The sequence below is a fragment of the Crotalus tigris genome, unplaced genomic scaffold, assembly GCF_016545835.1.
Source record: "Crotalus tigris isolate CLP2741 ecotype Arizona unplaced genomic scaffold, ASM1654583v1 scf7180000024471.848039, whole genome shotgun sequence".
In the NCBI taxonomy this organism is placed as follows: Eukaryota; Metazoa; Chordata; class Lepidosauria; order Squamata; family Viperidae; genus Crotalus; species Crotalus tigris.
The window spans coordinates 682,518-694,996 of NW_024100642.1; the positions used below are offsets into that span (position 1 = coordinate 682,518).

Here is a 12,479-nt window from a genome sequence, read left to right on the forward strand (position 1 = left end):
TCTGCCCATACTCAGGAGTTTGATCCTGACCGGTTCAAGGTTGACACTCAGCCTTCCATCTTTCCAAGGTCGATAAAATGAGGAATTAGATTGTTGGGGGCAATAGGCCTGATGTTGTAAACCACCCAGAGAGTGCTGTAAAAATATTATAGCAGGGGTAGGCAACCTTGGCTCTTTTATGATTCGTGGACTTCAAATCCCAGAATTCCCGAACCAGCCATGCTGGCTTGGGAATTCTGGGATTTGAAGTCCACGAGTCATAAAAGAGCCAAGGTTGCCTACCCCTGCACTATATGATTAGTTCCTTTTAGCAGAAGTGCTACTGACATGCAAATAAGTCAGGTAACAAAGACTGATAAAACGTCTTAGCTCTTATTTTATATGGAAGAAAGTTTTATATATTCTTTGTGTATCAAACCCATTAAATATTAGCATTTAAAGAAATGCACAGAAAACATGCCCTTCTTACCTCTTGACAGTACAACTCAGACAGGAGGCTGGCAGCTTCAAATTTGACATCCTCGAACTGCGGAATCTGGTAGTGTCCATGTTAAGCTAATAACACTTTCTGTTAAAAGTTAAAACAATAGACATTTTTAATTGGAAAAGATCCAGTGCTGTGTTTAATGCACGACGTGCCAAGTAGTAATAGTAGTAGTAGTAGTAGTAGTAGTAGTAGTAGTAGTAATAATAATAATAAAAAAGTTGGAAGGGACCTTGGAGGTCATCAAGTCCAACTCCCTGCTCAGGCAGGAACCCTACACCATTTCAGACAAATGGCTGTCCAGTCTCTTCTTAAAACCTTCCAGTGTTGGAGCATTCGCCGCTGCTGGAGGCAGGTTGTTCCACTGGTTAATTGTTCTGTCAGGAAGTTTCTCCTTAGTTCTAGGTTGCTTCTCTCCTTGGTTAGTTTCCACCTGTTGCTTCTTGTCCTGCCTTCAGGTGCTTTGGAAAATAGCTTGACTCCCTCTTCTTTGGGGCAGCCCCTGAGATATTGGAACACTGCTATCGTGTCCCCCCTCGTCCTTCCTCTCTATACTCTACACTCTCTATAACTGCTCAGTGCTCCTGTCTGTAATGCAAACCCCCCTTTCCAGCCTGCCTGAATAATTTCAGCAAATTTAGGCCCTAAAATGTTTAAATCCCTGGGCCGTGGCCTCTACCAGTGCATGAGCCCTTCGGAACCAAGCCGCAGAAGAGATGGGCGAGCGCGCGCATCCCCACTTGTACGAGCAGCAGGCAAGCAGGCCGAGTTGGTGTTAACTTTCAAAACAAGTTTAACTGATAATTGATCATTCCAGTTTTCATGAGACCAGAAAAAAGGATACTTGTTGTGATATCAGCCACTGTAAAAAGAAGAGAGAGAGAAATTAGCAATTCCTGAAATCCCGTTCCCATGGAATTTATAGCAATCTGTAAAGGGAACGGTTAATAATGTTATTTCTGAAATACAAGAAATGAACAAATAATTTTTATTATGGCTTGTGGCCAGTCAAGACACAGTGAAGTGTCAGTGCTGCACTGTCGTTTCCCTTCCTGAACTCTTCCCGCAGTCTCAAAACTTAGAAAAGACCGATTCTTGGTTAACTGAACTCTACCCTCACCATCTTCTTGAACATACTTACTCTTTTATTCCTTGAAATAGTCATTTTTCATTTTTCCTATGCCTGCTGAAGTTCACTCTTAAAATGTTGTATCTGTTTAACGGGCTATGTAAGCTCAGCAGAAGCCTCGATATATTCAGATTCTGGAAACTCCCAATTTGGGTGGACAGGCTTGATTCAGAAAAATCATTGCTAATCTGTGTAAACTATGAATGGGAAATTAGCTGGACCCTATAAGATGTCACTATGCAGGCCAACACACATACATATTCACCTGGATTTTCTCATTTTTTTTCTCTTCCACTTGATTGCTGGAAAACAACTGAGAGAGTGGAAGGCAGGAATGCTGCTACAAACTGCTCTGGGAAGGGAGGCTATCAGCTTTCTCTGATGTTTCTAAGACTGTGAACACTGATTCTGCCCACTGCTGCCATTTGCCACCTTGGGTGATTATCCAGGAGGAAATGCAGCCCTGAGGCTGAAATGGGATCCCTTCCAATTGTTACCTTACAATGCAAGATGGATGTCTGATTTCAGTACAGGCAGTCCTCGACTTATGACAACTGAGCCCAACATTTCTGTTGTTAAGTGAGACATTTGTTAAGTGAGTTTTGCCCCATTTTACGACCTTTCTAAGTGAATCACTACAGTTGATAAGTTGGTAACACAGTTGTTAAGTGAATCTGGTTTCCCCATTGATGTTGCGTAGCAAAAGACGATCACATGATCTTGGGACACAGCAGCAGTCATAAATATGAACCAGTTGCCAAGCGTTTGAATTCTGATCACATGATCACGGGGATGCTAGAAAAGTCATGTGAAAAAATGGCCACAAGTCACTTTTTTCCAGTGCCATTGTAACTTTGAAGGGTCACTAAATGAACTGTTGTAAGTCAAGGACTACCTGTACAAACAAAGTTCCTGCGTTCCTACGTATTTTCCCTCTTTTATTCCTAGAAAAGTTATTTTCTTTTCTTTTCAACTCTACTCTTGTCTTATTTCAAATGTCTGCATTTAAGAGCTGTGCATTCTCCTCCACCAGACTTTTGGGAAAAGCTCCTGCCTCCTTTCGTAATACCTAGAAATATTTTTTTTAGCTATAACCTCTTTTTTGTTTATTGTACAGCTGCCTTAAAAATCTATCCAGTTATGCATGTAGACAAAAAAAAATGAAAAACATTTTGTACCTCAAACTCATCCGTTTATAACAATGTAGCAATATGTGGCACAATAGAGAAACTGTACAATCTTCCTTAGGGTTTTCTTTTTTATGCAGCAATCAACACTAAGCCAGATTCATTTTGAACTGTCTTGCCCAACCTGATATCTTCCAGATGTGCTGCTCTACAATCAACATCACTCCCAGTTAAAATATGTCACTTTTGTTACTTGAATTCTCAAAGCCTCTTAATAATAATCTCAAATGCAGCACGAGCAAAAGTTTAGTAGTTAGTACTCCACAACGGTAACATATTTGTCATTCAATGGAAAAGTAGGAGAAAGGAGTGCTAAATATAAAACCTTGCACTCCTGATCAAAAGGGAAGATAAAAATCTAATGAGAAAAGAAATATTTTGAAAGTCAGGGACAGGAATGAAAAGAAAAACAGAATCAAAACATGAACGGAACTAGCATCTTCCCCTGCAGGGTGGAAGACCCAGGGGAAGAGGATAGGAAATGCTATAATGGGCAGTCAATGAGCGTCAGGAGAAACTACTGCACACTCTGAGGCCACGACTGAGAAGGTCCAGCACATCTGGACAGCAGCAGTTTCAGCTCTGAGATGGCCTGCACAGAATAATAGAGTTGGAAGAGACCTTGGGAGGTCTTCTAGTCCAACCCTTGCTCATGCAGGAGACTTTATACCAGTGGTTCTCAACCCTTCTAATGCCGCAACCCCATAATACAGTTCCCCATGTTGTGGTGACCCCCAACCACTTATACATCACCGGGTGCCAGGGGCATGGCCAAAGAAAAGGGGGAAAAAATGGCGGACAGCCTTGTTTGGCGAACCCCGTGAAATGGTCGTTTGACCCCAAATGGGGTCCCGACCCACAGGTTGAGAACCACTGCTCTATACCATTTCAGACAAATGATTGTCCAGTCTCTTCTTAAAAGCCTCCAGTGATGGAGCACCCACAACTTCTGGAGGCAAGTTGTCCCACTTGTTAAGTGTTCTCACCATCAGGAAATTGTACAAGTCTGGCTATACAAATGCAAGTAGTCCTTGACTTACAACCATTCATTAGTGACAGTTCAAAGTTACAACAGCATTGAAAAAAGCGACTTATGACCAGTGCAGCATTCCCATGGTCACGTGATCAAAATTCAGATGCTTGGCAACTGAATGACAGCTTATGACAGTTACAGTGTTCTGGGGTCATGTGATCAACTTTTGTGACCTTCTGACAAGCCAAGTCAATGGGGAAGCCGAATTCACTTAACAACCCTGATACTAAATTAACAACTGAAGGGGTTCACTTAACAAATGTAGCAAGAAAGATGGTAAAATGGGGCCGAGTTCAAACGAACGTCTCACTTAGCAACAGAAGTTTGGGGCTCACTTGTGGTCGCAAATCGAGGACTACCTTGCTTCCCTGTCTGGGACCACATGCACACACGTGTAGACAAGCGTGGCAGCCCTCCCTCCCTCCGGCCTTATGAAGGGGGCGCCGGTCACCCCATTTCCCTTCCCAGTCCCCGGGACGCACCGCTTTCTCCAGATGCCCGCGGGCCTGCTCTCCGTTGCGCGTGTGGTGGTAGAGGACGGAGCCGAGCTGGAGGTGGGTGCGGGCTTCGACCCGAGCGGGGGGCTTGCGGGGCAGCACGGCCTGGAGGCAATGGACGCAGAGCCGCACCTTGGGCGGGCTAGAGGTGCGGAAGTGCTCGGCCAAGCCCAGCAGCGCCACGTACCACGACTCGGACGCCCCCGACGACACCGGAGCGCCGCCGGCCCCGGACGAGGAGGACGCCGACGACGAGGAACCAGCGGAGCCGCCGCCGCCCCCTCCTGCCGTGGCCTCAGCCCCGCCGGGCACCACCGCCTGTTGCGCCGCCCCCGAGCCGGGCCCGGCACTTCCTCCCACCGCGGGCTGGGGTCCTGCTACGGACGAGGCGGCTGAAGCTGCTGCTGCTCCCCCGGCTGCGGAGGACAACGAAGGAGTGGAGGAAGACGCCGGAGCCGTCGTGGTGGTCGCAGCGGAGGAGGAGGAGGATGAAGCCTGCGCTCCGCCCCCGTTGCCCGCCGTCGCCGTCGAGCCGCCCGACGCCCCGACGGCGGCCATCTTGGCTTGGCCTCCGTAAGGACCGGGAGGTCGCTGCGAGGCGGAATTGAGAGACTCACTGCGCAGGCGCAGCCTTCGCAATGCTTGATGGGAAAGCGAGTCCTAGAAACGGTGGTGGCTTATTACACACACACATACCCCCACCCACCCACCATCCCGCTTGGAGAGACTGAGTTGGGAGACAAAGAATCCTACTCTCCGGGAAAATCTTTATCCCCACTTCTCTTTCCCAGGTCAGGAAACAGATCCTCCCCTTTCTAGATCTGTTTTTCCCGTTGAAAAAACAATGTGTATAAAACAAAAGTACACCTTGCACCTCCATGGGATTGCCTGTCCATTTCCATTCACTTCACCGGTCCTTAATTTCCAAAAGCGTGTTGCAGATTTAAGGCTGTTAATAAAAAAAAGTGCATAGCTTATTTTTAAAACCTTAGCAAATAATGAAGAGTGCGTTCGCTCATTCGCTTTATAATGCTTATAATGGTTAAAGTCTTGGATCTTTGATTCTAATGGTTATGAAGAGTGATGTTTTTGATCATAGAAGTCATTTCGAAAGCGGCCACTTGAAGGGGGGCACACATCTCAAAATAAAAATGTGACACTCTTTAATAATAGTGATCTTTAACCCCTTTTGCATCATGAGAAATATAGTTCGTCAAGCTCAGAATAGTCGAAGGGAAGTTTTGCGGTCGGTTATCAAGTCCAGTGAGAACTACTCGATTTTTTTTTTCCTCTTGCCGGTGCCACACAGCGTCTGACGGGTATGTGACAGAATAGAGCTGGAAGGGACCTGGGAGGTCTTCTAGTCCAGCCCCCAGGTCAAGCAGGAGACCCTGGCCAACACCAATTCAGACAAATGGCTGTTCAGCATCTTCTTAAAAGCCTCCAGTGATGGAGCGTCCACAACTTCTGAAGGCAAGCCACTGATTAATTGTCCACACTGTTACCGGTAGGAAGTTTGTCCTCAATTCCAGGTTGCCTCTCTCCTTGATTAGTTTCCATCCATTCTTTCTTTCTTGTCTTGCCCTCTGCTCCAGGATAAGATACCTGGACAAGATAAAACTCGAAATTTGGATGTAACAGTAGCATTATAGTCTCCCAGAGACTCTCAAACTCCCCCGAGAGATCGTTTTCCAGCCGCTGCAGGTCTACGGACTACAATACCCGGCATGCTTTTTCCTTTGCGTGGCGGACGCGCGTCTACTCCTCTCCCACAATGCAGCGCGCCGCCCTGCCTCCCGGCCCATCCGGGTGAGTACCCGCCCGCAGTGCATTGTGGGAGAAGCGATAGGGGCCAGCCTGCAGCCATGGAGAGCAGCAAGGATGCGCCAGGTGAGTCTCGCCCCTCAGGTGGAGCGCCGCTTTCCCTCCCCCGTCGCCGGGAAGTGTTTCCGCCCCCCCTCCCCGATCTTTTAAAAGGCGTACAGACGACGCCCTTTGTCCGGTTGTGGCTTCTTTGCTAGGCTTTGTAGGCCTTTGGCCTGCTTATGAACGGTTGCGAGGGACCACCATCCCCGTCTGAATGTTTTCCAGGTGTGTGCTGGACTACAGTTCCCATCAGGGGCAGGCAGGCGCGCGATGACGGGGGGGGGCGGTCTTGTCTTCCTCTGTCTGTTTTTGCCGTGTGGTCGTTTTCTGCCCTGCCATTTTTGTGTGTGCTGATTTGCTGGTTTCCCCCCGGATATCATTGTGAGATTGGAGGAGCTGCAGAAGAGAGCAAATGAAAAAAAAAAAAGACCTAGGAATTGGAACAGCTTCTCTGTGGGGATTATTTATAGTGTTTTGGTTCGAGAGGGCAGGAAAGAAAGTCAGAGAGGACAGGATGGTTAACGTATCAGGTGGTGAATGTTATGGGTAACCATAGCTATTGTATTCAAACAATGCAATTCCACAAAAGCATCTTGTTGGGCAGAATTGGAATAGATCATTAACCAAATGATCCCAAAAAGAAGGACCTAATAGTAGTCTTCCATAGACACAAAGAGGAGGTGGGTCAAGCTATTCTCCAAAGCGCCTGAAGGCAGGACAAGAAGCAATGGAAGGAAACTAATCAAGGAGAGAAGCAACCTGGAACTAAGGAGAAACTTCCTGACAGTTAGAACAATTAACCAGTGAAACAACCTGCCTCCAGAAGCGGTGAATGCTCCAACACTGGAAGTTTTTAAGAAGAAATTGCACAACCATATGTCTGAAATGGGTTTCCTGCCTGAGCAGTGGGTTGGAGTAGAAGACCTCCAAGGTCCCTTCCAATTTGTTATTCTGTTATTCAAATATGTCTTGATTTAATACATGATAAGTATTTGTGTAGTCTGTTTTATTTCACATTTCTTTGTTTACTGAAATTTCTGTGCTACTTCAATAGATTCTAAGTAACTTGAAAAGTCATACTGACAAGCACCAGAGACAATATTGGTAGTACTCAAAACTAACACGATGTGTTGCAAGAAACTGCAGAGATGCAGACTCAAATTCATTCTTGGCTCTTTAAATTCACTGGGTGCTCAGGCAGGAAACCCTATACCATTTCAGACAAATGGCTGTCCAATCTCCTCCTCTGCCATTCCTCCACCCTATGGAACATTCTCTCCCCAGAGGGTTGGCAGACCCCCACTCTCCTGGCCTTTTGGAAAGGTTCAAAGATCTGACTCTGCAGCCTTGCTTGGGGATCACATAGGAGCAAGCAGCTAGGGGGCTGGTTAGTGCTTTGAAGGCCCTCCCCACACCTTTTAACGTTGTTAGTATAGTTTTTAAAATCTTAATCTGTGTTAATTTTAATGTTTTAATATTTTAATTATTTTTCTCCCTGTTTGATCATTTGTAAGCCGCCTAGAGTCACCTGACAGGGGAGATGAGTGGCATAAACATGTAATAAATAAACTTTTTAATATTATATTTTAACCATCTTTGTCACACTGCTCAGCGTTGCACAGTGAGGGAGATGGGCAGTTTCCTGGATGGATGGATGGATGGATGGATGGATGGATGGATGGAGTATGTCACTGATATCTTTTCTTTCCCAGCTAATAGTTGAGCCACTCTCATCTGAGGAAAGGGCTGACTTGTTAGTTACTAGATTAGCGTAACATGCTAAGCCAAAAGGCGGCTGATTGGTTTATGGCTCTTGCAATTGAGTTAAATCAATAAACCACCATTTGGCACATTGTGCAAGCTCAGCCTATGGGAAACAGGAGACAGTTTTGGTCACCACGATATAAAAAAGATGTTGAGACTCTAGAAAGAGTGTAGAGAAGAGCAACAAAGATGATTAGGGGACTGGAGGCTAAAACATATAAGGAACGGTTGCTGGAATTGGGTAGGTCTAGTTTAACGAAGAGAAGGACGAGGGGGGACAGGATAGCAGTGTTCCAGTATCTCAGGGGCTGCCACAAAGAAGAGGGAGTCAAGCTATTCTCCAAAGCGCCTGAAGGCAGGACAAGAAGCAATGGAAGGAAACTAATCAAGGAGAGAAGCAACCTGGAACTAAGGAGAAACTTCCTGACAGTTAGAACAATTAACCAGTGAAACAACCTGCCTCCAGAAGCGGTGAATGCTCCAACACTGGAAGTTTTTAAGAAGAAATTGCACAACCATATGTCTGAAATGGGTTTCCTGCCTGAGCAGTGGGTTGGAGTAGAAGACCTCCCAGGTCCCTTCCAATTTGTTATTCTGTTATTCAAATATGTCTTGATTTAATACATGATAAGTATTTGTGTAGTCTGTTTTATTTCACATTTCTTTGTTTACTGAAATTTCTGTGCTACTTCAATAGATTCTAAGTAACTTGAAAAGTCATACTGACAAGCACCAGAGACAATATTGGTAGTACTCAAAACTAACACGATGTGTTGCAAGAAACTGCAGAGATGCAGACTCAAATTCATTCTTGGCTCTTTAAATTCACTGGGTGGCTTTAGGCCATTCATGGACTCTCAGCTTAATCTACCTCAGATGTTGTAAAAGGGATCTTATACTTCTATGATAGGCAATTAGGTCATTGTTGCTATTGTTTTCCTCAATTGTCATTGGCTAGGAAAGGAGCTTCACTAGGCTGGGAAATTGTCTTTTTAAATGTTTAATGTAGTAGTAGTAGTAATAGTAGTAGTAGTAGTAGTAGTAGTAGTAATAATAATAATAATAATAATAATAATAATAATAATAATAATAATAATAATAAAAGTTGGAAGAGACCTTGGAGGTAATCTAGTCCAACCTCCTGCTCAGGCAGGAAACCGCTTCTGGAGGCAGGTTGTTCCACTGGTTAATTGTTCTAACTGTCAGGAAGTTTCTCCTTAGTTCTAGGTTATTTTTGTTTTGATTATTCTGGTAAAAATTTTAATATATAAATAATGCCAAGTGTTTTCAGCTTATTGATCACTGAAAGTGGGTATTAGTGGTACAAGCCACCTACTAAATAACTGTTCATAAAGTTGCTGCAGCACAGCGCATGTGAATATAGAAAAGAATATTCAAATCTTTGGTTGATGGAAAGCTCCTTAGCTGACTTGTAACAAATCAAATGACTGCCCCATTTTTCAACAATTGTAAGAATAACATGGCATCTCTGTGATGTTCCACCTATGTTTCATTATACTGCTAAGGTAAAGTATGCAGGATCAGGAACAGTTTTTTTCCCATGATGTATAGGAAACTTGGTCATTTCTGGCACAAAATAAATTTCTGGCAAAATACTCTGATCAGACCTCAGTTTCTTAGATTTTTAAAAAGACATAAAATATATTTTATTAGCCATTTATTCTTGATTTATCTAAGGGATTTTACATTGACTTTCAGGTTAAGTTGTTCTATAGCAATTTACAATATCGGTCTATAAGATTGGATGCAGTAAGATTAAAATGCTAATGTAATTGCTGCACAAAAATAACACAATCCAGTAAAAAGTAGCAGATAAAATGAAAATTAGAACATTATTGGCAGATGCAACAGCTTAAAGCAGGGAGGTGCTACATTCATATTATAGCACTTTTGGGAGATGGAATCCAAAGTGCTATTAATCCTTAAATATTGTGCTTATTACATTTGTGGAAGGAAAGGGAAACTTGTCATTTAGGATCTCTCTTCCTTTGCAATTATATCCTATCAACCTTGTCTTGCAAAGTGATTCTGTGTTCCCTCTTCTTGCTAACCAGGGAAAGCCAGCCGGTGGTTTGGAGTTGCGATGCCCAAATCAGTGAAGACCAACGTCAACATCCTCCATCAGGAGAAGCTGATTGCTCAGAAGAAGCGGGAAATCGAAGCCAAGATGGAGCGGCAAGCCAAACAGAACCACTTGCCAGCCCAGCAGGTTTCACAGGGGAGCGAGTATGTAGAATTGACTCTTAAGTATCATTCTGACATAATTGTAATAAACAGGCGATGGTGGGGTCAGTAACAGAAAAGAATGTGAATTGGTGATGGAAGGGTTGTGTATTGGTTGTGTATTGCTTAGCCTTGGTATGATTAATAAAAGGGCCCGAGAGGGTAAGGTGGTGTGAAAGAAAATTTTCTATAACATTGGAGAACTTTTGCGAGGCAGAACAATAACTAGCCTATGCGTATGAGCCCTCAGATTTAATAATAATAATAATAATAAGAATGTTGGAAGGGACCTTGGAGGTCATCAAGTCCGACCCTCTGCTCAGGCAGGTAACCCTATACCGTTTCGGACAAATGGCTGCCCAGTCTCTTCTTAAAAACTTCCAGTGTTGGAGCATTCACTGCTTCTGGAGGCAGGTTGTTCCACTGGTTAATTGTTCTAACTGTCAGGAAGTTTCTCCTTAGTTCTAGGTTGCTTCTCTCCTTGATCAGTTTCCATCCGTTGCTTCTTTTCCTGCCTTCAGACGCTTTGGAGAATAGCTTGACTCCCTCTTCTTTGTGGCAGCCCCTGAGATACTGGAACACTGCTATCCTGTCCCCCCTCGTCCTTCTCTTCGTTAAACTAGACCTACCCAATTCCAGCAACCGTTCCTTATATGTTTTAGCCTCCAGTCCCCTAATCATCTTTGTTGCTCTTCTCTACACTCTTTCTAGAGTCTCAACATCTTTTTTATATCGTGGTGACCAAAACTGTCTCCTGTTTCCCATAGGCTGAGCTTGCACAATGTGCCAAATGGTGGTTTATTGATTTAACTCAATTGCAAGAGCCATAAACCAATCAGCCGCCTTTTGGCTTAGCATGTTACGCTAATCTAGTAACTAACAAGTCAGCCCTTTCCTCAGATGAGAGTGGCTCAACTATTAGCTGGGAAAGAAAAGATATCAGTGACATACTCCATCCATCCATCCATCCATCCATCCATCCATCCATCCAGGAAACTGCCCATCTCCCTCACTGTGCAACGCTGAGCAGTGTGACAAAGATGGTTAAAATATAATATTAAAAAGTTTATTTATTACATGTTTATGCCACTCATCTCCCCTGTCAGGTGACTCTAGGCGGCTTACAAATGATCAAACAGGGAGAAAAATAATTAAAATATTAAAACATTAAAATTAACACAGATTAAGATTTTAAAAACTATACTAACAACGTTAAAAGGTGTGGGGAGGGCCTTCAAAGCACTAACCAACCCCCTAGCTGCTTGCTCCTATGTGATCCCCAAGCAAGGCTGCAGAGTCAGATCTTTGAACCTTTCCAAAAGGCCAGGAGAGTGGGGGTCTGCCAACCCTCTGGGGAGAGAATGTTCCATAGGGTGGAGGAATGGCAGAGGAGGAGATTGGACAGCCATTTGTCTGAAATGGTATAGGGTTTCCTGCCTGAGCAGGGGGGTTGGACTAGATGGCCTCCAGGGTCCCTTCCAACATGATGATGATGATGACCCCACCAGTCAAAATTCTTTAGCTGATGGGGTCCACAACATATCTTCAATGGTTGTCCATGTAGCATAGGCTGAAGTAATGGGGTAAAGAATTCCATAGGTAACCTATAGGAGCATGGTATCCTGAGCTCATGCCATGTAGGCCTTTAAAAGTCAGAACCAACACCTCAAACACTTTCCCAATACTGGAAGATGGAGTGGATGGGCTTATAGAGAAACAAATCCTAATACTGTGTTGCAACTTTTAATATCCTTTCTCACTTTCTCTTTAAGTGACGATAGCGGTGATGGCGAAAGTGGTGTTTCCAACAAATTTGCTAATGATGGCAGCTTCCTCCAGCAGTTCCTGAAGCTACAGAAGGAAAAACAAGGTAGTGGCAAGGGGTTTTGTTTTGTTCTGCCACATTAACACTTGTTGATCTAGAATCGGAGTTTCAGAAGAGGTTCCTCACACCGTGGAACCCGTTAAAAAACCGCCCTGATTAAGAGGCAAGCACTTAGGATGGGCAACTAAACAAAAGTACACTGTTGAAGATGGGCTCCAGCACGAATCCGAAAGCTCGGAAGACTAAACCTCTGGTCCCAGTGACTGACCCAGATTGGATCCAGTAACATTATCCTGGGACGTGTATATTGACCTTCATTCGAAAAAATAAAACTGTTTCTTGTAAATGAAAAATTAATATTTCCAATATACCTAAAATAAAACTTAAGTTTCACACTTATTTGGGAAGTTACTTTTGGGGAGATGGCTATGCATACTCATAACTGCTGTC

At 44.2% G+C, this 12,479-nt stretch overlaps 2 protein-coding genes across 2 annotated transcripts in view; one reads left to right on the top strand and one right to left on the bottom strand.

Moving 5' to 3' along the window:
- MAU2 (MAU2 sister chromatid cohesion factor) overlaps positions 1 to 4,933 on the bottom strand; it is a 35,464-nt gene extending 30,531 nt beyond the window's left edge. The window contains exons 1-3 of the mRNA XM_039333000.1: positions 4,316 to 4,933; positions 1,329 to 1,346; positions 470 to 535 (exon numbers count right to left, since the gene is read on the bottom strand). Coding sequence (XP_039188934.1) covers positions 470 to 535; positions 1,329 to 1,346; positions 4,316 to 4,888 — 657 coding nt within the window. The 5' untranslated portion in view covers positions 4,889 to 4,933. The remainder of the gene's footprint in view (positions 1 to 469; positions 536 to 1,328; positions 1,347 to 4,315) is intronic.
- A 1,185-nt stretch (positions 4,934 to 6,118) lies between these two features.
- SUGP1 (SURP and G-patch domain containing 1) overlaps positions 6,119 to 12,479 on the top strand; it is a 30,417-nt gene continuing 24,056 nt past the window's right edge. Inside the window, exons 1-3 of the mRNA XM_039332998.1 lie at positions 6,119 to 6,220; positions 10,036 to 10,207; positions 11,977 to 12,074. Of these exons, the coding sequence (XP_039188932.1) occupies positions 6,196 to 6,220; positions 10,036 to 10,207; positions 11,977 to 12,074 (295 nt within the window). The 5' untranslated portion in view covers positions 6,119 to 6,195. The remainder of the gene's footprint in view (positions 6,221 to 10,035; positions 10,208 to 11,976; positions 12,075 to 12,479) is intronic.